We start from the raw sequence: 26,790 nt of genomic DNA, 5'->3' as shown, positions 1-26,790 counted from the left end.
TTCGAAAACAGCAATCTTTTTTAGTAAAATAAAAAACATTAGACTAATACCTATATGTTAGAAAACCCAATATACATACAATTATACTATGAGCCCTTTGTTTTAAATCTAATTTTTTAATTTGTATTTAAAGGTTGGACTCCAAATTATTAGAACACAGCTTAGACTCTTCTCCCCTGGTAAGGCTTGATGTTCTTAGACCACCTCCATTGGAGGTTCTTTAATTAGAATTCCATCATTAAAAATAAAAAAGATAAAAAAAAATAAAATCGGAGAAATAGTGAAGAAAGTTTCTAAAACAAGTGTTTTTAGAACCACTTCTAAACTTTAACCTTCTACATGTCTTGCATCTAGCATTTTAGAAAAGAAAAAAAATTTAGTTATTTAATTAAAATATTTTTTTTTTTTTTTTTTAGAATCCCACCTAATTTCTAATGGTTGGAATTGCTCTTATGACCAATTCGTGCAATGCATTTCACTTCTGTATGATACATATGACTACAGTAGAAAGGTCCACATATAGTCTTCTACGTATGACTAAAGTATAAAGATACAAATATAGTACTGTATGACACATAAATACGCACACACATGCTATTTGGTACACTGGTTTAATTACTGCAGATCCAAGAAAAGGGTGATATGGTTCTAAGAAACACCATAATTTTATTTTTCTGTAGGTAGTTTTGTTTTCATATCCTGAAATTCATGAGATATGATGTTCCATCCAGTCCTTTCTCAGTGTATCCATCTGTGTATTCTTTTATGGTTATGTCTCTGTATTTTGGAGGGTTTTCTTCAGACACAAGCTCTTTCATTGGTCCATAGACTGTGGAATTGGCACGTTTACTTGAGCTAAAAAACTTTGAACTGAAATCCTTGGTCCTTGTCTATTCGCAAGCACCCTATGCTCCACACTAATAAACTTATCGTTCGTTATCAGCTGCAAAAACCCAAACATGCACATAAAAAAACTAAATATATTTGGTATTTATTTATTTTTCCAGTTCTTACTTTACCTGCAACAAGAATCTCCAATGTTGATAATGAGAGCTCCAGGAAGAGGAGCCACATCAACCCAAGAGTCTTGATGAAGAATTTGTAGACCACCGATGTTGTCTTGAAGAAGAATCGTGAGGAAGGAGTTGTCTGAGTGCTTACTTGTCCCCAAAGTTAGGTCAGGTTGTGGACAAGGTGGGTAATAATGGCAGAGCATAAGCAAACTCTTCAAGCACTCCTTGCTCTTCAGGATATCAGGTTCCAAACCTAGTGCTTCTGAGAGAAGCTCAAAGAGTAAACCCCCTAAACTCATCACATGTTTTGAGTATTCGAACATAGCATCCCTAGGTCAATCAATGATGTTAGAAACCAATAACACTCTCTTGATGGGAATAAAAAAAGGTTGAAAGCGACTGGTGATAACCACATGCTTTTATACAATCAATATGTCTTCCTAGCTAGGCTGATCAATCTGGCTTAACTAACCAAAACTAAGACCAGATTGTCATATATTAAATGAACTGGCTTTAACCTAATGAGCTCTGGTTGATGATAAGGGCTTCGTTTTGTGGCCTCTAATAAATAAATAAAAAGAAATGAAAATGAAGTTAAGTCTGTTTCCGTAACCTGCAAGTCACTGGGAGTTCATCAGGAGTTGGAGGATCTGGAGCTATGTAACAAGCGAAAGTATCTCTCCAGTTAACAGATGGTGATGAACCGTATAGATCGAAGTTACTATGGTAGACAAAGTTTTTGTTGGCGAGATCACGCGAGAAGTATCGTTTCTTGACCTCAGGATCTTCCTCATGAAACCTACGACCACCATCTTCAATCTCTTTAAGAACGTTCAAAGGAATATCATGATTGATCACCTGGAAGAATCCCCACTTCTACGCCGCGTGTTTGACCTTCTCCACGACGGCTTCACGTGAGGCTGTGTCCACGTGGACGCTTGCAAAGTCGATGATAGGGATCGCTAGGTCTGGAACAGAGGGTTTCTTGTCGGTCAGGGCATCTTTGGGGGCGTGGAAGATACGAGGGACTTCAGTGATTTTTGCGTCGACCAGCCCTTTTACACCTTCTTTCGTCTCGTCGAAAGCTTTGCGCTCCATATAAGGATCGAATTCGACCGAGGTTCTGGTCCCCATTTTTTTTTTTTTTTTTTTTTTTTTTTTGAAGAGGATAAAGCAAGATGAATAATATATAAAAGGAAAGATTGAGAACCGTATATATCCAAACGTTGTTGAATTTTCCGACCGTAAGTGATCGGTGGATGATTAGTTGGGTTTTAGCTTTTGACACTTCACTCCCTCTCACACACACACAACCACAAACTTTTGGTTTTTGGTTTTTGGCTTTTAGATTTAGATTTTGGTTTTTGGTTTTGCAGTATTTTTTTTATTTTTTGCAAAAATTAATTAATGAGTTACTTTGAAATAATACAACAAAATAGAAATAAATATTTATATTTACAATTAAAATTATCAAAATATTGTGATAATTATTTTAAATTAAAATATAATAACATATTTTAATTATTATAGTTTTATTAAAAATTATATTATAATAAAATATTTATCATAAAATTTATATAAATTGCAAAAAAATAAAAATATTTAAAAGTTTTAAACTACTTAGAAATTTTTCTTATATAATTTATTTTTAATTTTATAAACTTATATAGCAGTAATTTTTTTAAATATTATAAATTATATAAAAATAAAAATACTTAAAATTTTGAAACTAATTATAAAATTTCTCATATAAATTATTTACATTTTCTTAAAATTGAATGGCTATTTTTATTTTTCATGACTAATACAATATATTGTATTACTAAAACATATTATGTTTTTATAATTTTAGTTATTTTTAATGTGACTAGTAATTATTAAAATTATTCTATTATTTTATATAGAGAAATTAATAACTAAGTTTTAAAATTAATTAATATTATTTATAAGCTATATAAATTTATTTTACAGATATTAAACACAAATAAGTTATATCACATTATTGTTTAAATTATAGCTAATGTACCAAAAATTGTATGATTATTTATCTTTATGGAAATGTTATTTATTAATTATTAATTAATTAAATGTTGTAGTTTTTATAATAAAAAAAATCAAAATTCGTTTTTCCTTTTAAAAGCTCACAAAAGTTGGTTTTTGGTTTTTATTCACAAATTGGTTAAACTTTTCAAAAACTAGTTTTCCTAAATTTTAAGGAATCTATTTATTAGAAATCTTGATTGGCAAATCAAATGGTTTCTACAAAAACAAAAACTAAAACTTGATTGGATGAAAAATAGTTTTTGCAAAAACAAAAACCAAAAACTAAAGCAAAAACCACAAACAATCAACCTCTATATAAAAGAACCTCTATATAAAAGGAAAGATTGAGAACCGATGGTTAGGGTTGGAGTGTGGGACCGGATATGTCCGTTTTTGTTGAATTTCTGACTCTTATGTGATATGATTTACATGAATGTTGTCCCTCTCACACGCACTCAACCACAAACTTAGTGACTCGTCGTAGCTGAACTCTTCTTCTCCAATCTCCATTTCTGGTCACCATTTTGTTGTATTGTTTTTGTTTTTTCACAAAATGTTTGCTTAAGTTGGAGTGTGGGACCGGATATGACTGTTTTTGTTGGATTTCTTACCGTACATGATTTTTCTCTTTTATTACTCACTCACTGACAGACACAACCACAAACTTTAGTGACTTGTTTCGGCAATCAGTAAGTTCGGAGTTTAAAAAAAACAAACCAAATCATATCGATCTTAACCAAATTTGTGAACTGAACTAATAAATTAACTAAAATTTTGATCCATACTAACCAAAAAAACTGATTTTTTTTCTAGTTTTAACTGGTTTAAATCAAATATCTATTCAAAACTATTAAAAAAAAAATCCAGCAGAATTTGCACAAAATGAATGCTAAATCGGACTGAATTACTTGTTGCTGCAATTTGGCACAATTATACACAAACCGAACTAAACAAAAACTGAAGAAAACTTAATTATCCAAACGTTCAGGTATAGTTCAATATATTTTTAACCTGGTCAACCATCCCACCAAAATATAACTGTACAGTCGAGGTATGTACTTAAAAGACTTGCAGTTGAATGAAATTTCAAATTTGGCAAACTTGACCATCATTAATTCTATTATTTTCCATGACTCTTTTCTTTTTATGTGCATCTCTTTCTCAACCAGGCCTTCTCTGTCTCACCATCCAAGGAAAAAGAAAAGCTTAAAGGGCAAGCATTCTTTTTACTTTCTCGGAAACCAAAAAAGACAGAATCTCGGGGAACGTTTCCAGGAGATCTGGCTCCAAGACAAAAAAAAAAATGAAAACTTGAATGAACATTAGACATTTTGATGTAATGTAACATACAAATAATCAAACAATATTCGGACTTTCTGAATATTCTTATATTTACATTGTTGGATGATGAACAAACAAACAAAAAATATAAAATTATCAATGCAGAACTGAAGAATCTCTGTTACTTCTGTTTCGCCCAAAGTATCTTCTCAGCACTGAATTCGACCGATCCATAACCCTAGTTTCCACTTCACTGTCCAAACCCAGTTGATTCGAAGAAGACGAAACACCACGGTTTGATCTCACTCTCCTCATCAACGACACCACTCCACGAACCATCCGTCTCAACCTCCCTCCCGAGCCAGAGCCACCACCACCACCACCACCGTTGCTACTACCTGACTCAAACGTCCCATTAGCTCTAACCCACGAGATCCGTCTAGGACCCTCACTATTACCACCAATCCCACCACCGTCCATCTCCGTCAACACAACCGGCAACACTCTCTCCCCCTCCCTCATCGCCGCATTAAACCTCCCCACCGCGAATCCCCCTCCAGGGAGTCTCCATATCGTCATCCCCACGGGGTTGTTATCACCTTCCTCGCCGTTACCATCCGAAGGCAGCTCAAAACGGCAGACAGGGCACGAGTTTCGTATCGATAGCCACGGGACGATACAGTCCTCGTGAAAAATATGCTTACACGGCATCTCACGCGCCTCGGTCTCCGCCTCGAAGACCTCAGTGCACACAGCGCAATTAACCTCCGCGCCTACGTGGCAATCCGAGATTACGACTCTCGGTAACGACTCAATCGCCGATTTCGACGCGGGAGGGTTCCCGGATCTACCGAGTCCGATCCCCGCCGCGGCGTCGATCTGACTTAACTGCTCGAGCAACCGCTCGAACCCCGATCCCATCAAGATCTCGGATACGGAGTCCGGAAGAGGTCTAAGGCCTAATCCGGATCCGTCGTCGTAGTAAAACTCGTACGCGCGTCGTCGGTCTCTAGCCTCTTCTTCTTCTCCATCGTCTCTCTCGCCGGCGCCTCCTTGGAGGACGATGACTGGGTTGAAGGAAGGATGAGGAGTGGATCTCCGGCGTCTGATTATGGATCTGCGGTTGTTGATGATCGATCTGACTTCCGTGGAAGGTGGAGGAGTTAATTCAGTTGCGGCGGCGGAGGAGGAGGGATCGGTGATCTCTTCGATGAAACCGCCGTCGCAGTGAGGGCAAGAGACGCTGACGGTGGTGGCGCCTTGTTCGGATTCGGACCAGACGCTGACGAATCGCGTGCAGCTGTAACACCAATACGACGACGTTATGGGCGTTGACGGCGACGGCATCTCGAAGAACCTTCTAGCTTGGTGAGAGGATCTGAGAGGAGAAGAAGAAGTGCGGTTAAATGAAATAGGTTGAAATGAGAAAATGAAAACGTGGTTTTTAAGGCGGTCGTTGGAGGGTGTTTCACGGCGTTTGATTAAGACTGTGAATAGACACGTGGTGAGTGTTTGACTGGGTAGGAGATAGCGGAGGTATTAACAGTCGTGACGTGTAGAGTAGGAGAGTTTTGAGTCTTTTGACCAAACGCGGAAAGTGGAAACGCCGTGTTTGCTGTTTGTGGGGACCTTTGTGGAACCCATTTGATCTCCGTCTTTTCTGGGAAAGCCAATAAGCGACGTCGTTTCCACCTGTGAATTACAAGTGTGCTGACTGCTGAATAATGAAATCATTTTTGTGAATTAAAGGTTGTACTTTACATTTTTAAGTTAAGTTTAATAAATTGTGACAAATGTTATAATGTTTGGCAATGAGGGGGTGGGTGGAACTCTTTAGAAAATTATATTTTCTAACACGTTGATGGCTCAACAAAATTACAGGTGCCAAATTGATAAAATCTTAACATAAAACAACTTATAAGTACGTATATAGGTGCCAAGTTGATAAAATACATAAATGGATAAACGTGTATCTGTATGTATTGACTTTCGTAATTATCATTTCATAACAAAATAAAATAAAGATTAAAAGTTGCTCAACTAACTTCTGTATGTGCTTTCTCTCATTTGTTTGGAGCAAAACCAAAACAAATGTTCAATACATGTTAAGTTGTAGCTTGGACTAACCAGCTTGATTTTTCCATCAATGGTCAATACAGGATTTAAAGCATCCAAAACTTGAGAATAAAAAACAAGATGAAACTTAGGACATAAAACCATTTGCTACATAATGGTAAATGAATCTCTTACGCTTTTGACTTTGAACACAAACAATCTCATTGCTGCATGAAATTCTTGGTTTTCAAGGAGTTGACAAAGTTGTCTAATGAGCTGCATGAGGAACCTCCACTTCTGACAGAGGCTTCGAGCTTCTCTTTCAAATCAATGGCTCTCTTCCTCATATCTGCTCCTTCTTCACCCACAATCAACCTCTTCACAACTCTCTCCACAGTTTCTTTCTCCAGTTTTCCTTCCAAACGAATCCCAAGTCTCCAAACGCACTCTAAGTACCTCGCATTGACTTTCTGATCTCCAGTGATGGGCCTGCAGATCATTGGAACACCTTCCCCAATGCTCTCTAGCGTTGAGTTCCATCCACAGTGACTCCAGAACCCTCCTACTGCAGGATGTCTCAGAACTTCCATCTGCGGGGCCCATTTCACAATGTAACCTCTCTCTGAAACCAGCTTGCTGAACTCCTCTGGTAAGGACTCTGTCCATTCTGACCCGGGAACGGAACCTGGTCGGATCACCCATAAGAAAGGCTGGTTGCTATTACTCAACCCCCTAGCCATCTCCAACATGTCTTTGTTTTCCATTAGACCTAAGCTTCCCAAGCTTATGTAAACCACTGACGTTGGTTCCTGCTTGTTCAACCACTCAATGCAGCTTCTGTCTTCTTCTAGTAAACTAGAAGGCGCAGAAGCTGCAATGTGAAGTGGGCCTATAGGATAAACCGGAACTTGTAGTTCTCGTTGTAGCCGTAACAAAGACGAGCTCTCTAGACAGCTAGCTGAGTTGAAGATAACAGCCGAAGCTGTTCGAGTGTTAACAGCTTCACTGTAGAGACTGATGCTATCCTCTAGTGTCCCAAAAGCTGAAGTTGGTAGGTCCTTGTACCTTAGAGGATGCAACCCTGGAAACAAACTGTTTTGCACTTCAGGATCTGCAAAGTGAACAGCATTTTCATTGGTTATTACTAAATATAAATGGGGTATTTATAACTGATGTAAAGAGCTAGAATACCTTTCATGTCGATCAAGAACTTGTCAGCGTTGACTTTGGACAAAACAGAGCGACAGACAAAGGCAGTAGCATTAGTAGTACTGAAGATAACACTGGGAAGTTGAAACTCCTTAAATGCAGCTGCAGAGAAGTACATATACTCATCGTAGATGACACAAGCAATATCATCACGGCTGACTTGTTCTTGCAATAGTTGACCAAAACAATGCTTGAAGCTTGCCTCGCAGATTTGGTTGAGCTTCATCAGAAAACGGAGTGCTCCGAGGCTTTGAAGATCAGAGTCAGTTAAAGTACCTGGGATGGTGAGAAACTGAAAATCAGAGAAGTCTTGGGATGAGCTAACTCGATTGTACTGTGTCTGAATAACAGTGATGGAGAAGCCTTTAGAGTGAAGAGCTTTCCCGAGTTGCATAATGGGAGTGACATGCCCTTGCGCTGGTACTGGAACCAACACTATCCTTCTCTTCTTCACTTGCTTTTCATCCATTATTTCGTCAGTGTGGGAATAAAAAGAAGCTCAGGGAGACAGATGGAAACTTCAGATCTGATGCATTGAGGATAGGAAAGCTTCAAAAACATTATCAAATTGTGTGGAAGGACCAGCACGTGGCTCGTGGCTGGGCTTTGTTGTGATCGGGACATATTAAAGCCTTGCCTTGTCTTTTTCTAATAAGTCTATCTAAACTGGTTCTTTGCCACACATATATATATATATGAAAATAATAGCTGATTATTTATCTAATCTCTAGGATGATACTGGCATTTGATTGAACATTAAATGTTGTGAACTTTTAGTGATTTTTTGTTAATATATGTATATAACATTCATCAAAATCTAAGCCAGGTTTGATGATCAAAAACGAGAAGGATCAAACAGTACTTACCCAGCTGCTGCCTGGAAACCTTATCAACCTCTTCTTCTTTATCATCTTCTTCATTCTTACAACACTTTCCCAACTACCACCATTGGCGTACAAACTGGATAGAAGCAATCCATTCCTGAGTTATCTAGTTCCTGGTAATACCCGTTTCGAGCATAAGCCCGAATCATGACAACACATCTACTAATATCTCTCTTAGGCATTTCATCGAACACCTTCCCAGCATCTGTAACACTCCCACATTCCACGAGCTTAGCTGCAATTCACGTCAAGCGAGAGGTACCAGATGTCACGAGATGAGCATGAAGCTTTCTTCCTTGGCAGAGAATTCGATTCAGCATAAGAACCGATTGACACTAACCGAAAAGAACACGGACTGTTGGAGAGTGTGTGGAGAAATCAAAGCTTTGAAATGCTGCGGTTAACGGTACGAACCGGAATAAATGCCACGGTTAAGAATAAACCGGAAATCTGAGGAGCGGTTAATTGAATTTGTCGTTTATGATTCAAATTCGATTTTATGGTAGTTTGCTTATATGGTTTGTTTCATTTAATCTTAGTTGAATTTGTAGAATATTATAGAATAACAATATTATTGAATTGTATAAATTGAGTGCACAATTTTTTAAAAAAAATTGTTGTTTTTGATACAAAAGGCTATGCTAAAAAAAATAGTGATTAGTATTTAATACAACACATAATATAAATAGGCATATATCGCTCCACATATCTCAACACTTTCTCATTCTCTACAATCACACTACCAAAACTCAGAGCGTTAACGTATATAATGGCAAACGGCGGCGATCACCCGACGGTTCCTCCTCGTCGAGGATTCACCTCACCACCAAGAAGAGGAGTCGATCTTACCGAAGAGAATCAATCTTTACTCAACTCATTTCGCTCCTCCGCCGCCTTAACTCCTCAAGAAACGGCCACGTGTACGCAGTCCTTGTTCAGGTTAATGACTAGCAGCGATGCGTCTCAGTTTAGAGAGCTGGTCGCAAGATTAGGTGACGGAAACGATCTCCGGAGGATGGTCTCGCTCCTGACGTCAAACAACGCTCCCTTCTTGCAGACCGCGAGAAACGAGAACGGCTCCAACCGCATGCAAGACCTCCTCGGAAGAACAGACGACTTGGACAACTTCTTCTTGATCGCTATCTTGAGCCGCTTCTTCGACGTCATGTGCGACGGTGACTCGTCCCGCCTCGCGTTACGAGGGATGCGTGTTTTCAGCCAGGAGAAGAGAGCAGCGATGTACGACCACCTTCTCTGCGACGCGGTTAACCTAGCGTGCGACGCGGACGGCTACGTCGTGCTGAACGAGATCATAGACGACTCGGACCCGCGCTCTTTCTACGGAGGGCGGCTCTTGTACGTAGTGGCGCGCAACGCTCACCAGTTAAGCGACCATGCTTTTGGGAGCCGTGTGGTCCAACGCGTGCTTCAGCTCAATGACTTGCGTTGCACGCGTGATGTTGCGGTTAGCCTCAGGGGCCATTGCGTTTACCTATCGCTTACAAAGTATGGAAGCTACGTCGTGGAGATGCTTTTGGATACGGAGGCGGTTATGGTGGCGGATGAGCTTTTGTGGGGGTGTAATGGAGAGGAGTTAGCGTTGCTGGCGAGGAATGAGTTTGGGAGTTTCGTGGTGTTGAAGGCACTGAGAGTGACGCGGGAGATGTATAGGAGGGATCTTTTTGGGGTTTTGGTGGATAAGCTCATGCCCTTTGTTCATCACTTGGGTGGGTTTCATGGACGCGTTCGAGCATTCTTGGACAGGCTTTAGCCTTTACAATTAGTTTTTTGTTTCAAAAGATTGCTATGATACATATATACTGAAAGTTGTCAGATTCTATGGTTTCTTAATGAACTCTTGTAATAAGATTTGTTACTAATAATGGTTTAAGCGATCCACATTCGATTCAACACAACACAAAGTATAAGTGTAAATGGATTAGTAGCATTGCCTGATGACCATGATCATGAGGATGAACCAAAAAACTTGTTTGTGGATTCAGTCATTCACAAATGTATGAGAAGAACAAAAAGAAGAGAGGAAACAAATCATTTCAAACATAAGTATTTCCATTAATTTTTTTCATGGTTTCAACAGCTGCACGCGTCATCTTGTTATTCAATAACCCAATTTATCCTCAATACTCACATTACAATTTTATTTTATTTTTTAAAATAATAATCAATAGCTAGTAGAGGCGTTATTTAACAAAAACTTAGTAGTGGTGCATGCATGTCTTCTAACGTGAATTATAAAGGGAGAGGAAGATGAGTGAAATTTTTCAAAGTAGTAACAATATAACCAACCTAACATTAAAAAAATCGAAATCAAAGTGATAAGATTAGATTCTATGAAACGGAAAAGAATACTCCAGCAACGTCACCATGTATATGTATTTAATTACGTTCGTATAAATAGGCATCATCATTCATCACTCGACATATCTCCAACACTTTCTCATTCTCTCCAATCACACAACCAAAGCCCTTTCTTTATCGATCCTTCCAAGACAAAGAGCAAAGAGTTAACGTATATAATGGCAAACGGTGGCGATCTCCGTCCTACCGCCGCAGGAGCATCAATCGAACGAGCGTCTCCGGTGGTCCCTCCACCTCCACGTGAAATCCCCACCGCCAATATCCCTCCTGCAAGATTCACCGCACCAAACAGAGTCAATCTTACTGAAGATAATCAGTCTTTACTCAACTCAATTCGCTCCTCCGCCGCCTTGACTCCTCAAGAAAGGAACACGTTGTTCAACTTAATGACTAGCAGCGAAGAAAACGGTGCGGCTCAGTTTAGAGAGGTGGTCTCAAGAAGCGATCTTCGGAGGATGGCCTTGTTTCTGACGTCAGATCTCGATCGTTTCTTGGAGATGGCAAGAAACAAGAACGGCTCCAACCGCATACAGGAGCTACTCGGAAGAACAGACGACTTGGACACCTACTTCTTTAACGCTATCTTGAGCCGCTTCGACCACATCATGACCGACTATGAGGCGTCCCGCGTTGCGATGCAAGGGATGCGAGTTTTCAGCGAGGAGAAGAAGACAGAAATGTGCAGCTACGTTCGCCACCACGCGATTCCCCTGGCGTGTGACCGAAGCGGCTACGCCGTGCTGAAAGAAATCATAAACGTCTGGTCCAGCTTGGGCCATTTTTTCTACAGAGACCAGCTCTTGGACATAGTCGCGCGGAACGCTCTCTACTTAAGCTACGATGCTCATGGGAACTACGTGGTCCAACACGTGCTTCGACTGAATGACTTGCGTTGCACGCATAACGTTGCAGTTAGCCTCAGGGGGTGTTGCTTTGGCCTCTCGTTTACGAAGTTTGGAAGCTTTGTCGTGCAGAAGCTTTTGGATACAGAGGAGGAGGCGGTTATGGTTGTGAGAGAGTTGGTGCGGTGTGATGAAGAGAGATTGGTGAGGCTGGCGAGGAGTGATTACGGGAATTACGTGTTGGTGAAGGCACTGAGAGTGATGCAGGAGAGTAATAGGATCGATTTGTTTTGGGATTTGGCGAATAAGCTCAGGCCCTACGTTCATCTCTTGCGTGGACGCAACGTTGGTGCATTCTTGTACTGGCTTCGTTAGATTTGTCACAATGCCTGCAGGTTCTATTGCTACGATATATGCTGAAAGTTATTAGATTCTCTGTGGTTTGCTTAATGAACTCTTGTAATGAGATTTGTCACTAATGATGGTAAGCGAGCCACATTTGATTCAACACAAAGTGAGTGTAAATGATAAAATGGATTGTTACCATTGCCTTATCACCATGATCATGAGGATGGATTCATTCACAATGTATGGGAAGAACAAAAAAAAGAGAGGAATTAATCCATTTCAAACATATTGAGACTGGACCAACATAAGTAAAACCTGCAGGTTTGACAAATTTAGTTATCTTGACAATTTTAAAATTTGAACTAATATATAGATTACTGTTACTTTTAATTAACAAATCTTAATTGTAGTTAGTATGGTGAATGAGATTACGTATGACGGTATGAGCCCTTACATGCTTATACTGCTGGATTTTGTTTTATATTTTTCAAGTTCTACAACATTTTAATTAAAATTATTTACAGTGCAATGTTGAAAATTTTATTTCCAAAAATGAATCTATGAATAATAAGAGAATTTCTACCAATAGTAAAGAAAACAAAAAGAAATTCGCTATATGATTTTATCACTCGCTACATGATGAGGTAATTGGAGTTGAAGAACAAAAACAATTTCGAAGGATAATTTGAGTAGCCTGTCATTAACATTAAAAGTCCAAAGATATATTCAGTGACAATATTTGGGAAGAAAGAACAAATGAAAATTCTTTCAAATTATGGAATGGTATACCAAACTTGCTACTTTTGAAAGCAATTAAATCTTTAGAAAGACTGAATTTTATAAAAAATACAAATAATAAAGGGGGAAAATGGGTGAGTGATTTGAAAAAAAAGGGGTATATGTTAGCCTACCAGATCTCTTAAAGTTACTATGTAGTCTTTTTTTTTTAAGCCGACAATTCTACCTACCGCATATGAAGATTCACTTTTGAATCTATCGCCTGAAACTTTTTTTCTTTTAATTCGTATAATTCCGCATTCTCCGGGAATTGAAACTTAAACTTCCTGATATAAAAGTATTAATGAATTTTTGGTCAAACCACTGGACCAAAAAGACTTCCACGTATTACTATGTAGTCATGACCATATATATATATATATATATATATATATATATATATATATATCCTTACTACTGTAGTTTCAAACAAATCACTAATCTTCTCCTTGTTATTATAGTTACTTTTCATTTAGTAAATAGGGATTTTTGCAAAATTGACCTACAACTTAAAGTCAAACACAAAACTAACCTCCCTTTTTTTTGAAAATTGGTTTTGCCCTATTCACCCCACAAGTTCATATAATTTACGAAAATGCCATCAATTTTTTTTTTTTTTTTTTTTCGAAAATGACATTTTTACTCTCTCACCCTCATCATCTTCAAGTAATTACAAGATTGCCATTGTCATCAATACCACAACCACCATGAACAACCAATTTGAAGCTCTTAATGCTCCCAAAATCGATTTACCCTTCTTCTTTTTCCATTCTTGTGAACTAAACACAACATATCTCTCAATTTCTCTCCACAATGAGCTAAAAAAACCCAAGATTTTGATTCTAAATTTTTTATGGTTCATAGAGTCATAGAAGCTAACAATTATGGGTGGGTGACTTTCGTTTGTGATTCTGTGTGCTTGGAGAAGCCTTATGTATGCTAAGGAACTTATCTCACCAATTTAAGGTATGACATCGAGTTTTTTTCCAGATCTGTTCGTCAGACGACTTACTTGGGAAGTCGTCTGGCTGTAGACGACTTACCTTTCAGTCGTCTGGCTGTAGACGACTTACCTGGAAGTCGTCTGGTCAACGCAGAGGTTATTTTTACAATTGACTTTGAAATCTGTAACCTGAGACGACTGAAAGTTAAGTCGTCTACTATTGTTTGGATTCAAAAAAAATTCCAAAGAACCTAGACGACTTACATTTCAGTCGTCATAGGTTAGTTTTGCATTTGACTGGATAATTTCAGAAGTTTGACTTCCCCAGACGACTTACATTTCAGTTGTCTGGCGAAAATTAAAATAATAATATTTTTTTAAAAGTAGACGACTTAAAGTTAAGTCGTCATAGGTTAGTTTTGCAATTGAAAAAAAAAACTTCAAGATTTAATTATACACAGACGACTTATAATTCAGTCGTCCACCAGACGACTTAATTGTAAGTCGTCCAGGACTTTTTTCCGAGATTCTGGTCAAACCTCGTAAATCCTAGACGACTTACATTTCAGTCGTCTCGTGGACGACTGAATTATAAGTCGTCTGTATATAATTAAATCTTGAAGTTTTTTTTTTCAATTGCAAAACTAACCTACGACGACTTAACTTTAAGTCGTCTACTTTTAAAAAAATATTATTATTTTAATTTTCACTAGACGACTGAAATGTAAGTCGTCCAAAAAGTCAAACTTCTGAAATAATCCAGTCAAATGCAAAACTAACCTCTGACGACTGAAATGTAAGTCGTCTAGCTTTTTTGGAGTTTTTTTTTTAACCAAACAATAGTAGACGACTTAACTTTCAGTCGTCCGAAATAACAGATTTCAAAGTCAATTGCAAAAATAACCTCTGCGTTGACCAGACGACATATAGTTTAGTCGTCTAAACAACTTAGATTGAAGTCGTCCGCGTCTTCTCCACTAGTTTTTAAGTCTTCTACGTTAGTTTTTGAATAACTTGTATTTTTAAGAATGATAAGTAACTTCAAGATATGTAAAACTCATATTTACAAAATATGTTCTCTCCCTTAGTTTTACTAAATTTGACTAAGTTTTTCAATGCAAACTTATAAAAAATATGATATGCTTTGACTAGTTACTATTGTTTGTTTCCATCTCTTACCAACATTCTTGTTTATTATGATGAGAAAAAGGCCATTGGAGTTTATTATTGCATATGAGAGATCCAAAGATAAGAAAAAGGCTACTGAAGTCTATTATTTCATTGATTTGTAAATGTGTAAACACATTGTTAGCACATTTAATACATCTTGGAAAATATTATTACTGATTTTACAAAAAATTCACAACTAAAAGAGTATACATGCAATTCACAACTTGAGTAGATGAGTAGACAAGACCAGACAACTTGAGTAGATGAGTAGACAAGACCAGACAACTTTTAAGAAGTCCAGATGACTTCTAAGAAGTCCAGACGACTTCCAGGAAGTTCAGACGACTTTTAGGAAGTCCAGACGACTTCCAGACGACTTTACAGGAAGTCCAGACGACTTTACAGGAAGTCCAGACGACTTCCAGACGACTTTACAGGAAGTCCAGACGACTTTACAGGAAGTCCAGACGACTTCCAGACGACTTCCAGATGACTTTACAGGAAGTCCAGACGACTTTTAGGAAGTCCAGACGACTTCCAGACGACTTCCAGACGACTAACAAGTAAGTCGTCCCAAAAGTCTTCCAGATCTGAAAAACCTGCATATTAAATCCAGATCTGAAAAACCTGCATATTCAAAAACGTTCAAATGGCTTAAAAACAGAAAAAATGAATGGAAGATTAGATAAATCTACCTTTATAGAACACACAAAAATACATATCTAAAAATAATAGATCTACCTTTAAATTAGTGGAAGATGAGTACCATCTAATTAAAAACCTGCAAAAAAAAATAGATTAGTAACAAAGACATGAGACAAAATTGAAAAATTCATATAAAGTTTGGTGTTTTCAAGTCAAAGAGATTAAAGTGGGTTTGGAGAGTTTTAGTTTGGGAAAAAAGTAAGAACTTTATACAACAAGAAGTTACCAAATGAAGAAAAATCAGACATAAGAACTTACCAAAACGCTCAGAAAAATCCAGACGACTTCCTAGAAGTCCAGACGACTTCCTGGAAGTCTAGACGACTTCCTGGAAGTCCAGACGACTTCCTGGAAGTCCAGACGACTTCCTGGAAGTCCAGACGACTTCCAAGAAGTCCAGACGACTTCCAGACGACTTCCAGACGACTTCCAGACGACTAACACGTAAGTCGTCCCAGAAGTCTTCCAGATCTGAAAAACCTGCACATCAAATCCAGATCTGAAAAACCTGCATATCCAAAAACGTTCAAATGACTTAAAAATAGAAAAAATGAGTGGAAGATTAGATAAATCTACATTTATAGAACACACAAAAATACATATCTAAAATTAATAGATCTACCTCTAAATTAGTGGAAGATGAGTACCACTTGATTAAAAACCTGTAAAAGAGATAGATTAGTAAGAAATACATGAGACAAAACTGAAAAATTCATATAAAGTTTGGTGTTTTCAAGTCAAAGAGATTAGAGAGAGGTTGGAGAGTTTTAGAATGATGAACATTACATTTTTGTTGCAGCCATTTGAGAGGAGGAGAGAGAATGTGTAAATTTTTCTTTATATAGGGAGGCAAAAAATCTAATTAGGTTAAATATTTTTGACTCAGACGACTTCCTGGACGACTTACATTTCAGTCGTCTGGTGAAGAAATTAAAACAGACGACTTACATGTAAGTCGTCCAGAAGAGTTTAATATTTTTAGCGGGAAATTAAATATTTTTAGTGGGAAACTAAAATAGAAGACTTTCCAGACGACTTACAAGTAAATCGTCTGGACGACTTACAAGTAAGTCGTCTGGACGACTGAAATATACGTCGTCCGGGTAAATTATTCAACAGACGACTGAAATATAAGTCGTCCACACCCTAAACATAACCCCTAAACTTAATTATCTAATTAAACACTTCATAAAACCAAATCAAACTTGAAAAGTGTTTACTATACACAGAAATAAACACATATAAGTGAAAACTAATTTCTGAAAAAAACATTTTAGTTTTCCAAAATCTAACCCTAACAATCCATACAATACTACAACATATGTTTGCCAAACTCCTAAACCAAAGTATTTCATGATTCACTACTTCCACTCATCTATCTTCAAAACAAATCAATTTTATCATATCTTAATTTATATCACTTAAAACTGTTTATAATTACTTGATTTTTATTTTTCACGCATCAAAATATTTTTTACAAGATTTATAAATTATTTTTAAAATAAGCTGGTACCAGACGACTGAAACTTCAGTCGTCTAGACGACTTCCAACAATTCAGACGACTCAGACGATTTACTGGGGCTATATTCGTAAAAATGGCTTCTGTTTTTTTGTTTGGTCACAAGGGGCTGAGCTGTAATTTCACTAGGCTTTTAGGTTAGTTTTGCATTTGATTCAAGTTTGGGTATAGGTTTGGGATTAAAATCAAGTTGTGGGTTAGTTTTGGCAAAAACCCCTAGTAAATAATTAGATATGAATGAGTTTGATTGTTTTTAGTTTCAAATATGTTAAGTTATATTTGAGATTTCTTAATAATAATAATATTACTTAATAATAATATTATAATTATGTTAAAAGAATATTATAGTTTATTCTTGTAATTATTTCCATTTATTTTTCATGGTTTCAACAGTTTCACATATCATATTGTTATCCAATGATCCAATTTATTCTCAACACACTTATTACACATTTATTTTTTATTTTATTTTTTATAATAATCAATCTAGTAGACGAGTTAATTAACAAAAACTCAGTAGTGGTGCATGCATGTCTCGTAACGTGAATTATAAAGGTGGAGGGAGATGAGTGAAGTTTTTCAAAGTGATAACAATATAACCTAACATTAAAAAACGAAGTCATAATAATGATAAAATTAGATTCTATTAAAAACGTCGCCATGTATATTCATTTACGTTCATATAAATAGGCATTATCTCAACACTTTCTCATTCTCTACAATCACACAACCAAAACTCTTTATCCTTCCAAGACACACCGATTAAAGAATTAACGTATATAATGGCAAACGGCGGCGATCTTACCGCCACAGGAGCATCCATCAAACAAGAGCCTCCGGTGGTTCCTCCTCCTCGTCGACGTGAAATCCCCACCGCCAATATCCCTCCTCCAAGATTCGCCGCACCAAATAGAGTCAATCTTACTGAAGAGAATCAATCTTTACTCAACTCATTTCGCTCCTCCGCCGCCATGACTCCTCAAGAAACAGACGCGTGCATGCAGTCCTTGTTCAACGTAATCACTAGCAACGAAGAAGACGGTGCGGCTCAGTTTAGAGAAGTGATCTCAAGATTAGACGAGGGAAACGATCTTCGGAAGATGGCCTCGTTGCTGACGTCAGATCTCAATCGTTTCTTGGAGATGGCAATAGACGATAACGGCTCGAACCGCATACAAGAGCTACTCGGAATAAGAGACGACGTGGACACCTTCTTCTACAACGCTATCTTGAGCCGCTTCAACCACATCATGACCGACTATGAGGCGTCCCGCGTTGCGATGCAAGGGATGCGAGTTTTCAGCGAGGAGAAGAAGACAGGAATGTGCAACTACGTTCGCCACCACGCGGTTCACCTGGCGTGTGACCGATGCGGCTACGCCGTGCTGAAACAAATCATAAACGTCTGGTCCAGCTTGGGCCATTTTGTCTACAGAGACCAGCTCTTGTACGTAGTCGCGCAGAACGCTCTAGACTTGAGCTACCATGCTCGTGGGAACTACGTGGTCCAACACGTGCTTCAGCTGAATGACTTGCGTTCCACGCGTAACGTTGCAGTTAGCCTTAGTGGCCATTACTTTGGCCTCTCATTTACGAAGTTTGGAAGCTACGTCGTGGAGAAGCTTTTGGATACGGAGGAGGCGGCGGTTATGGTGGTGGAAGAGTTTCTCCGGTGTGAAGGAGAGAGTTTGGTGGGGCTTGCGACGAGTGCTTACGGGAACTTCGTGGTGGTGAAGGCACTGAGGGTGATGCGGGAGAGGAATAGGAGGTATCAGTTTTGGGGTTTGGTGAATAAGCTCAGGCCCCACGTTCATCTCTTGCGTGGACGCAACGTTGGTGCATTCTTGTACTGGCTTCGTTAGATTTGTCTCAATGGCCTGCAGGTTCTTTTTTTTGATCAAACAACAATTCCATTAACTTAAAGTCTCAACCTCCATCAGCGGAGGAAATACAAAGTAGAAAGGCACAACTTGCCATATTACAAACACAAGAAAACACAACACATACATGTGAATCCTCAAAAAATAAGATAAGGGATCAAATAGCTAATAAGATCCAATGAACATCAGAAGACCAACTCTCTGAAAGAAGGCGACTGAGTTCATGGCAGTCTGACTTGCAAACCAGCTGAGAAATGCCCAAAAGGGCTAGACCCTCTGCAACAAAGGCAGTGAGGTCATGATACCGGGACAATGAGCAACCAAGTCTTCGTGAGACCAAATAAATCTGATGCAATGTAAGGAAGCAAATACTGTTGCTTTTCTTTCCAAATTGCCACCAATGGTTAGAAAACATTACATACACCTCCACATTTAAATCACAGACATATAAAACCCTGCATACTGCAGAAAAGGAATGAGCCAAGGCAACATAATTGCTACTGAAGAACCTGAGAACAGAGGAATGAGACCCCAAACCAACCAAGGCTATGAGTTCATTCTCAATGAGACATTGCGTACTCTCCAAACTTCTTGACAAATGAACTATGAAACTTGGGACAATGAGCAACCAAGAGACGGAAGCAAATGCACAAGACACAGATTCATAATTCCAACCAGAGACCATGTCAATTTTTATATCAAGTAATAGTGAATAAATACAGATTTGAGGAACTTGAGGCCAGTAGATTAAGAGACCAAAATCGAACTTAACAGAGTTAGAACGAGCCGGATATAACCCGGAATTGAACCCGCATACTGCAGTAAAGGAGTCACAGAAAACCATAAGAACAAACACCACTGAAAATGATAGATTTACTAAACGAACGGACAGTATAATCACTGCAGAGTCGAAGAAGCGGCAAAGGAACAGGGACAGATCCGGTGGGTGGAGAGGAACAGAAAGGACATGAGGAGAGCACTCGACTGGCAGATCTAGGAGAAACACGAGCGGCGGCGGTTCTGGAGGCGGAGGAAGGAGCAACGGTGCAAAGGGACAAGGAACAAGCAGAGCCATGGAAGAAAGGAAGAGGAGGGAGAAAGAGGAGTGTTCTCGTCGGTGGGCGAGAGGCCACACCGACGGCGGCGAAGACGTTCACAGGAAAACCCTAATGGGGTTGGGAGAGAAAAGGTGTTTTTTTTTTCTACTGCAGTTCGATGGCCTGCAGGTTCTATTGCTTACATTATATGCTTAAAGTTGTTAGATTCTCTGTGGTCTGCTTAATGAACTTTTGTAATGAGATTTGTCACTAATGATGGTCAGCCATCTATATTCGATTCAACATAACAAAAATAGAGCCAATCCATTTCAAACATAAGGGGGAAAAGATTGGAATCAAACCATTTCAAACTTAACACTGTTTCGAGAGTTGTGAAAAGACAAAAGATGAAAGGAAACGAGAGATCAACAAGAAGTATGTAGGATTCTCTCTTTTATGTTTATTAGAATAATAAAGTCTGAAAGCACTCTCAGCAATAGAGTTCACTTGAGTAGATCACCTGAAAAGAAATCATGAACCGGTGCAGCTGATGGTTAGTGCATATAAATATCAGAACCAAAAGGATTCAAATTGAGACTGTTTTGTCAAAGCACCTCTAGCTAAATATGAATGAATGGCGTATAGTACATCAAGCAATACCATATTACTACAGAACACAACTGGTTCAAGAAACAGAAACCAAACACTAGGCATTGTGATTCTGGAGCAAAAGTTAGTTAAGAGACATTAAGCTAATAGTAACGCGATTCATTTAACATTATGCTGAGCAATCATATCCAATTTCTGAATTTCAATTCCCAAATGGCAGATGAAAGAGTAAGATGATTACCGCCTGTGTTGCTGGACGAACTTGGAGTTCTTGGCGTCTTCCTCTGCAAAATCAAATCAACGGATTTATATAAATTAGGTCTAGCGATCCAACAATCGAACCACGAGAGATAGAATACATAATCTGATTCAACAGATAATCGGATCGGTTAAGGATTGGTTTCTATCATTTCTATAGAAGAATAGGTCAGATCTGAAAAGAGTTTTACCAGTGAATCCAGCGGTGAGCTTGGTGATGAGGACGCCGGTTACGGCGAATCCGGTGAGAAAGGGCCAGCAACGTTTCCACTCCCTCTTGAAGAACACTGGCCACGGATCGAACAACCTCATCTCTCTTCTCTCTCTAAACTTCGGTTTCTGATGACTGCTCTGCGTAGACGATAGAAAGTCGCGACAAATACTGATAGGTTATTGTTGTGGGATCCAAAACGTTCTGGGTAACCAGTTATCTACTGGGCCCGTACACAACCAGCCCAAAATGTCTTTCCGTTTATTTATGAATAGCGTTTAAAACGCTGCGTTTCGGGCACTCCAATCCTCGATCGCGTTCTCAAGTGCTACTCGACTTCTTCTCTTTTTTTTTTTTTTTGAACACCACTCGACTTCTTCTCAGTATTTCTTTGTGCATCGTAAAGTCATGGTGGTCGGTATCTTTTTGTGATCGATAGCTTCTTTGTAAATAAGATGCATCATTTGTCTGACCAAGTTGCCACCAAATGTAACAATGTCCCAATTCAAGTACTTTAGAAAAAAGGGGTGGGAAATCATATGTACGGTGAGCTCTTAATTATAACTCACCTAACCATAGCCTTAAACCAAATAATGAGGCCTTTGATCAAAAAAAAAAAACAAATAATGAGGCCAAACTCACAAATTAGTGAGAACAGTCAAACAAAGAAAGAAACTTCTTATTGGACTGATCTTAGATAATTGATTATTCTTTGATATAGCACTATCTTGCTTTACGTGCTTCTTGGTCCGTTCCCTATTTTTTCACTATGTTGAAGCATTGTGGTCGTGTTAGCTCTTACCTCCTTTGCTTGGTGAAGGTGCCACTAGAAAACACATTCACCATTGATTTGGCAGTGTCTTTCTTGTACCGTGTGAATTAAGTTTTGCTTGTTTATTCGCTAGCTTACTTTTCTTCTCCGTTGCATGGTGACAAACACATTGACTTGTAAAGTCTTTCTTTTAGTGTGCGATTCGGGTTTGCTTGTTTTTTCACTATTTATCTTTCATAGCTTAGCCAACGGGTTAGCTGAGTTTTCTTTTTAAGTTAAGAGAGTATGGAGAGTTGTTGTGATAGGGTTTTGTTGGTTCTAATCGCAACTTCGGCATTAATCATTCATACTATTTATGCTCAAGACCAAGACCAAGAAGGTATCATCATATTATCTTGTTTGTTTTATTATATACATCCTTGCTACCTCTTCAACACAAGTTTTTTTTCTTGACAAATTCTCTTGCAAACGTTTAATCATTTCTGTTAACAGATTTCATCAATTTGGATTGCGGGTTACCCTCGTATGAAAGGTCTCCTTATAAAGCTTCTACTGGATTGTGGTTCTCTTCGGACGAAAAGTTCATACAGAGCGGAAACACTGGTCGAATCCGAGAAATTCCTGTGGGTTTCACAAAGCAATACGAGACGCTGAGATACTTTCCAAATGGATCACGAAACTGTTACAATCTGAGTGTGGATAAGGGACGTAAATATTTGATCAGAACTGTTTTTTTGTATGGAAATTACGATGGTCTTAACATTAAACCGGTCTTCGATATTTATCTTGGACCTAATCTATGGGCCACCATAGATTTGGTGACAAGGGTGAATGGTACACAGCCAGAAATCTTACACATCCCAACATCAAGCTCGTTGCAGATTTGTCTTGTTAAGACTGGCACAACTACACCGGTAATATCCACTTTGGAATTACGGCCGATGGTAAGTAGTTCTTCTTATATGACGGAATCTGGCTCCTTGAAACTTTACAACCGGTATTATCTTAACAATACAGGATATCGTATACGGTAAGTCCACTTCATCTTTCTGCTCTGTCACGTTTTGTATATATACGCCTTATTAATCTTTTCACAGGCCCGACCTTGTGCATGTGCTGGGAGCACATTTGCACAGGGACGGGCCTGCTTCTTCTTTGTCTTCTTTACCTTTGTGTTATGTTTCCCTGTCGTGGAATCTATACATGATATCTTTCATTGCATTTGTAGACAAATTACATACTCAATCCATAAATGAAAGATGTCATAGATGATGTTTTAAGATAAATCAATCTGATAAGATTTTAGTGGTCCAAACACGGAAGAATGACAATGTAATCTTATTTACTTATTTCACTGCTACAATAACATTATTAAATTCCCACCCTCAGGTACTCCAGCGATGTATATGATCGCATATGGCTTCGGCTCTTCATGAAGGAATGGACACAGATATCAACCTCTTTGAATGTGAACAATTCCAACCGTTATGTTCCACCACAAGTTGCACTAAAAAACGCCGCCACGCCTACTAATGCGAGTGCGCCATTGACGATTGAATGGAGCTCAGAAAAGGCTGATGACCAATATTACCTGTACTCACACTTTGCTGAGATCCAAGACCTGCAAACAAATGAAACCAGAGAATTCAACATGGTATGGAATGAAAACCTTTATTATGGTCCTCTAATTCCAAACAAGCTTCAGTTAACTACTATTCGAAGCCAGTCACCCACAACTTGCAAAGGAGGAAAATGCAGCTTTCAACTGATAAGAACCAACAGATCAACTCTTCCACCTCTACTTAATGCTTTTGAAATCTACACTGTTATTCAGTTTCCACAGTCCGAGACAGATGAAAGCGACGGTATGTGTGTTCCTTTCAAAGTTATGCATGTAAGGTATATGCTTTGTTATGTTACTAAAGAAATAAATCATGAACACAATTGAGTATTCAAGACATCAAAACCACGTTTTGTAGTGGCTGCTGTAAAAGACATTGAAGCCACATATGGATTGAGTAGACTCAACTGGCAAGGTGATCCATGCGTCCCTCAACAGTTTAGGTGGGACGGTTTAAACTGCAGCAACACGGATATGTCCACGCCACCAAGAATCACTACTTTGTAAGTCAAGTTTAATTAATGGCACATACACTTTTTAAGATCTGACTGTGATTATGATCAGTGACACTTTAAATGTAATTTTGTGACATTTCACTAGAAACTTGTCTTCAAGTGGTTTAGCTGGAACCATAGCCGCTGTCGTTCAAAATCTTACGCAACTAGAAACACTGTAAGTATTAACATTGTTGATTGAAGGTAAGATTAATGAGAATAAATGGTAAATACTTCTATTTCCAAACATTAGGGACTTGTCGAATAATAACTTGACTGGAGGGGTGCCAGACTTTCTAGTCAACATGAAATCATTGTTGGTCATGTAAGTTTCCCTCGCAATATTCTCTTATGCTTTTAAAATTCCCACCTCATGTCATGGTTATTTTTAACAGAAACTTAAGCAGAAACAATCTCACTGGTTCGATTCCTCAAGCTCTTCAAAGGGAAGGACTAAAACTATTGTAAGAAACCCTCCACATAGAAGTATGAACTTTTCTCAGTCGTTATCAACAACCCTATTTCTTCTTGTAGCGTCGAAGGAAATCCAAGGCTTTGTCTCTCCGATTCATGTGCAAAACCACAGAAGAACAAAAAGATTGTGCCAGTTGTTGCATCAGTTGCTTCTGCAGCCATCGTTATTGTTGTATTGGTTGTTTTATTCGTACTCAAAAAGGGAAAGTCAGCGATCCTACAAGGTAATTGCAAAAAGACATCAAACAAGAATACAAATATAATCTTGTGAATGTCCTTAATTACTACGTTGCATTAAAACAAGATATACAAAAAAAAATGATACGATAACATCTTTGTTCTGATGTACAGGTCTACACCTTCTACCGAGGACGTCAACTATGAATGCTACATTTGCTGAAAAGAACAGCAGAAGGTTCACATATTCAGAGGTCATCAAAATGACAAATAACTTCCAAAGAATTTTAGGTAAAGGAGGGTTCGGCATGGTGTATCACGGTTTTGTAAATGGTTCTGAACAAGTGGCTGTTAAAGTACTCTCTCAATCTTCAACTCAAGGATATAAAGAATTCAAAGCAGAGGTATTCATAGTTCTATAGTTCTGTAATCTTCCTAACTTACTTTTATCATTTATTTTAATATTTTATTGCCATGAATGTTACCTTAGGTTGATCTTCTTCTGAGAGTTCACCATACACATTTGGTGAGTCTAGTCGGGTATTGCTACGAAGGAGATAACTTGGCTCTCGTTTATGAGTTTCTTTCCAATGGAGACTTAAAACAACATTTGTCAGGTAATATTTTCTAGAGCTTTCCACATGAAACTCGAATGGATCTAACAATCTAATATACAGGAAAAGGAGGTAGATCCATCATCAATTGGAGTACTCGACTACAAATAGCTTTGGAGGCAGCATCAGGTTCGTACTAAGTTGAAAAAAAATCATAGGAAAATATATGTATTCATTTGTGCTTACAGCAAACAATTGACATAAATGATTTTGTTGCATAGGATTGGAGTATTTACATATTGGATGCACACCACCAATGGTTCATAGAGATATTAAAACTGCCAACATATTGTTGGATGAGAATTTGAAGGCTAAACTTGCTGATTTTGGACTCTCTAGATCTTTCCAAGGTGGGGGTGAATCCCACGACACGGCAGTTGCTGGTACTCTAGGATACCTTGATCCTGAGTAAGTATAGTTTCGGTAAACATACACAAACACTTTGTTCTGAAACTTCATTTTCGTTCTTCCGTGGTTAAAAAGTATATACTATGATATTGTCTTGCAGATATAACCATTCAGGTCGACTGGGTGAGAAGAGTGATGTGTATAGTTTCGGTATAGTGTTGTTGGAGATGATCACAAACCAACCTGTGATTAATCAAACCTCTAACAATTCCCACATAACACAATGTGTTGGCTTTAAGCTTAACCGAGGTGATATTGCTGAGATTATGGATCCAAACCTTCACAAAGATTACGACTTTAATTCTGCATGGAGAGCTCTTGAGCTGGCAATGTCATGTGCAAATCCTTCTTCTTCAAAGAGACCATCCATGTCTCAGGTTATTAACGAGATAAAAGAGTGCCTTGTGTGTGCAAAGTCGGGGATAGGTAAGAATCTAGAATTGGAACCCCAAGAAATAATGAGCTCAGACACTTCCATGGTTCCCATGGCAAGATAATTTTGAGTGTTTTGTTCTTGTGTCACCAATAATGATATAGCTACATTTTTAGCGAATATCTGTAAGCTATTTAAAGACCGTAACTACTAAATTGCGTATGGTCTTGAAGATAAACTCGAAGTCTACATATAATCTTCATTTTGCTTTGATAAATAAGATGTCCAGACCATAAAATTCTCTATTGTTTTGTTTTCTTCTCGTGTCTTGAGTACCACGAAACATGTCATTTTTTCTTTCACCTTCGATATTTCAAAGATCATTTATATCTGTTACTTGGTTTCTTTCTATGTGTTTACTCTTGAGTGTCACGCCTTGAAATTGGCACTCACGACATAATGAAACAATGTATTGTTGTGTTACAGGAACCACAGTTTGCTTTTGATATGTCACATACTCCACATATTTTCAGTTTGTTTGGTTGACTTATGGCTCATATTATAATGTAGTTTGACTCTTTTGAGTGTCACGCCATGAAAATTCATAAGATGCTGATGATTAATCACTCTAATTTCAGCCTTTGTGAATGTGAGCTAATAATACGGACCAAGTATAAGCTTTGGTTGTAACAT

General features: G+C 38.2%; 8 protein-coding genes and 1 pseudogene across 10 annotated transcripts; 4 read left to right on the top strand and 5 right to left on the bottom strand.

Moving 5' to 3' along the window:
- Nucleotides 1–460: 460 nt before the first annotated feature.
- LOC106441573 lies at nucleotides 461–2,163 on the bottom strand (annotated as a pseudogene).
- Nucleotides 2,164–4,367: 2,204 nt separating this feature from the next.
- Nucleotides 4,368–5,849, bottom strand: LOC106436182 (E3 ubiquitin-protein ligase RDUF2-like). The gene has a single exon (XM_013877144.3). The coding sequence runs from the start codon at nucleotides 5,682–5,684 to the stop codon at nucleotides 4,494–4,496; it is 1,191 nt and encodes a 396-aa protein (XP_013732598.1). The 5' UTR covers nucleotides 5,685–5,849; the 3' UTR covers nucleotides 4,368–4,493.
- A 601-nt stretch (nucleotides 5,850–6,450) lies between these two features.
- On the bottom strand, nucleotides 6,451–8,954 carry LOC106436166 (UDP-glycosyltransferase 76E2-like). Of its 2 annotated transcripts, XM_013877133.3 has the most exons (3): nucleotides 8,468–8,954; nucleotides 7,584–8,127; nucleotides 6,451–7,503 (listed from the first exon to the last, which is right to left on the bottom strand). In XM_013877133.3, exons 2-3 carry the CDS (start codon nucleotides 8,068–8,070, stop codon nucleotides 6,614–6,616), a joined length of 1,377 nt encoding a protein of 458 aa, XP_013732587.1. In that variant the 5' UTR covers nucleotides 8,071–8,127; nucleotides 8,468–8,954; the 3' UTR covers nucleotides 6,451–6,613. The 2 variants fall into 2 exon arrangements, with proteins under 2 accessions (XP_013732587.1, XP_048628343.1); XM_048772386.1 differs by lacking the exon at nucleotides 8,468–8,954 and having other exon boundaries at nucleotides 7,584–8,379.
- Nucleotides 8,955–9,127: 173 nt separating this feature from the next.
- LOC106441574 (putative pumilio homolog 19) lies at nucleotides 9,128–10,365 on the top strand. Its single transcript, XM_013883378.3, has one exon. The coding sequence runs from the start codon at nucleotides 9,255–9,257 to the stop codon at nucleotides 10,254–10,256; it is 1,002 nt and encodes a 333-aa protein (XP_013738832.1). The 5' UTR covers nucleotides 9,128–9,254; the 3' UTR covers nucleotides 10,257–10,365.
- An 87-nt stretch (nucleotides 10,366–10,452) lies between these two features.
- On the top strand, nucleotides 10,453–13,145 carry LOC106443272 (putative pumilio homolog 19). Its single transcript, XM_013884844.3, has one exon. The coding sequence runs from the start codon at nucleotides 10,837–10,839 to the stop codon at nucleotides 12,079–12,081; it is 1,245 nt and encodes a 414-aa protein (XP_013740298.2). The 5' UTR covers nucleotides 10,453–10,836; the 3' UTR covers nucleotides 12,082–13,145.
- Nucleotides 13,146–17,422: 4,277 nt separating this feature from the next.
- On the top strand, nucleotides 17,423–19,594 carry LOC106443273 (putative pumilio homolog 20). The gene has a single exon (XM_013884845.3). The coding sequence runs from the start codon at nucleotides 17,952–17,954 to the stop codon at nucleotides 19,029–19,031; it is 1,080 nt and encodes a 359-aa protein (XP_013740299.1). The 5' UTR covers nucleotides 17,423–17,951; the 3' UTR covers nucleotides 19,032–19,594.
- LOC125597864 lies at nucleotides 19,207–20,985 on the bottom strand. The gene is made up of 2 exons (XM_048772369.1): nucleotides 20,937–20,985; nucleotides 19,207–20,606 (listed from the first exon to the last, which is right to left on the bottom strand). Exon 2 carries the CDS (start codon nucleotides 20,122–20,124, stop codon nucleotides 19,207–19,209), a length of 918 nt encoding a protein of 305 aa, XP_048628326.1. The 5' UTR covers nucleotides 20,125–20,606; nucleotides 20,937–20,985.
- On the bottom strand, nucleotides 20,933–21,405 carry LOC106436193 (ATP synthase small subunit 6-A, mitochondrial). The gene is made up of 2 exons (XM_013877154.3): nucleotides 21,145–21,405; nucleotides 20,933–20,979 (listed from the first exon to the last, which is right to left on the bottom strand). Exons 1-2 carry the CDS (start codon nucleotides 21,263–21,265, stop codon nucleotides 20,933–20,935), a joined length of 168 nt encoding a protein of 55 aa, XP_013732608.1. The 5' UTR covers nucleotides 21,266–21,405.
- A 707-nt stretch (nucleotides 21,406–22,112) lies between these two features.
- Nucleotides 22,113–26,493, top strand: LOC106436203 (receptor-like protein kinase At5g59670). 2 transcript variants are annotated; one of them, XM_013877163.3, is made up of 13 exons: nucleotides 22,113–22,315; nucleotides 22,429–22,966; nucleotides 23,326–23,801; nucleotides 23,916–24,060; nucleotides 24,158–24,229; nucleotides 24,305–24,376; nucleotides 24,447–24,515; nucleotides 24,586–24,749; nucleotides 24,877–25,106; nucleotides 25,193–25,319; nucleotides 25,380–25,445; nucleotides 25,538–25,724; nucleotides 25,825–26,493. In XM_013877163.3, exons 1-13 carry the CDS (start codon nucleotides 22,222–22,224, stop codon nucleotides 26,219–26,221), a joined length of 2,637 nt encoding a protein of 878 aa, XP_013732617.1. In that variant the 5' UTR covers nucleotides 22,113–22,221; the 3' UTR covers nucleotides 26,222–26,493. The 2 variants fall into 2 exon arrangements, with proteins under 2 accessions (XP_013732617.1, XP_048628314.1); XM_048772357.1 differs by having other exon boundaries at nucleotides 25,538–25,739; nucleotides 25,825–25,962.
- The last annotated feature ends 297 nt before the right edge of the window (nucleotides 26,494–26,790 follow it).

The sequence above is a fragment of the Brassica napus genome, chromosome A3, assembly GCF_020379485.1.
Source record: "Brassica napus cultivar Da-Ae chromosome A3, Da-Ae, whole genome shotgun sequence".
In the NCBI taxonomy this organism is placed as follows: Eukaryota; Viridiplantae; Streptophyta; class Magnoliopsida; order Brassicales; family Brassicaceae; genus Brassica; species Brassica napus.
Note: the sequence above shows the minus strand (reverse complement) of the source record. Positions and strands in the feature narration are given on the sequence as shown.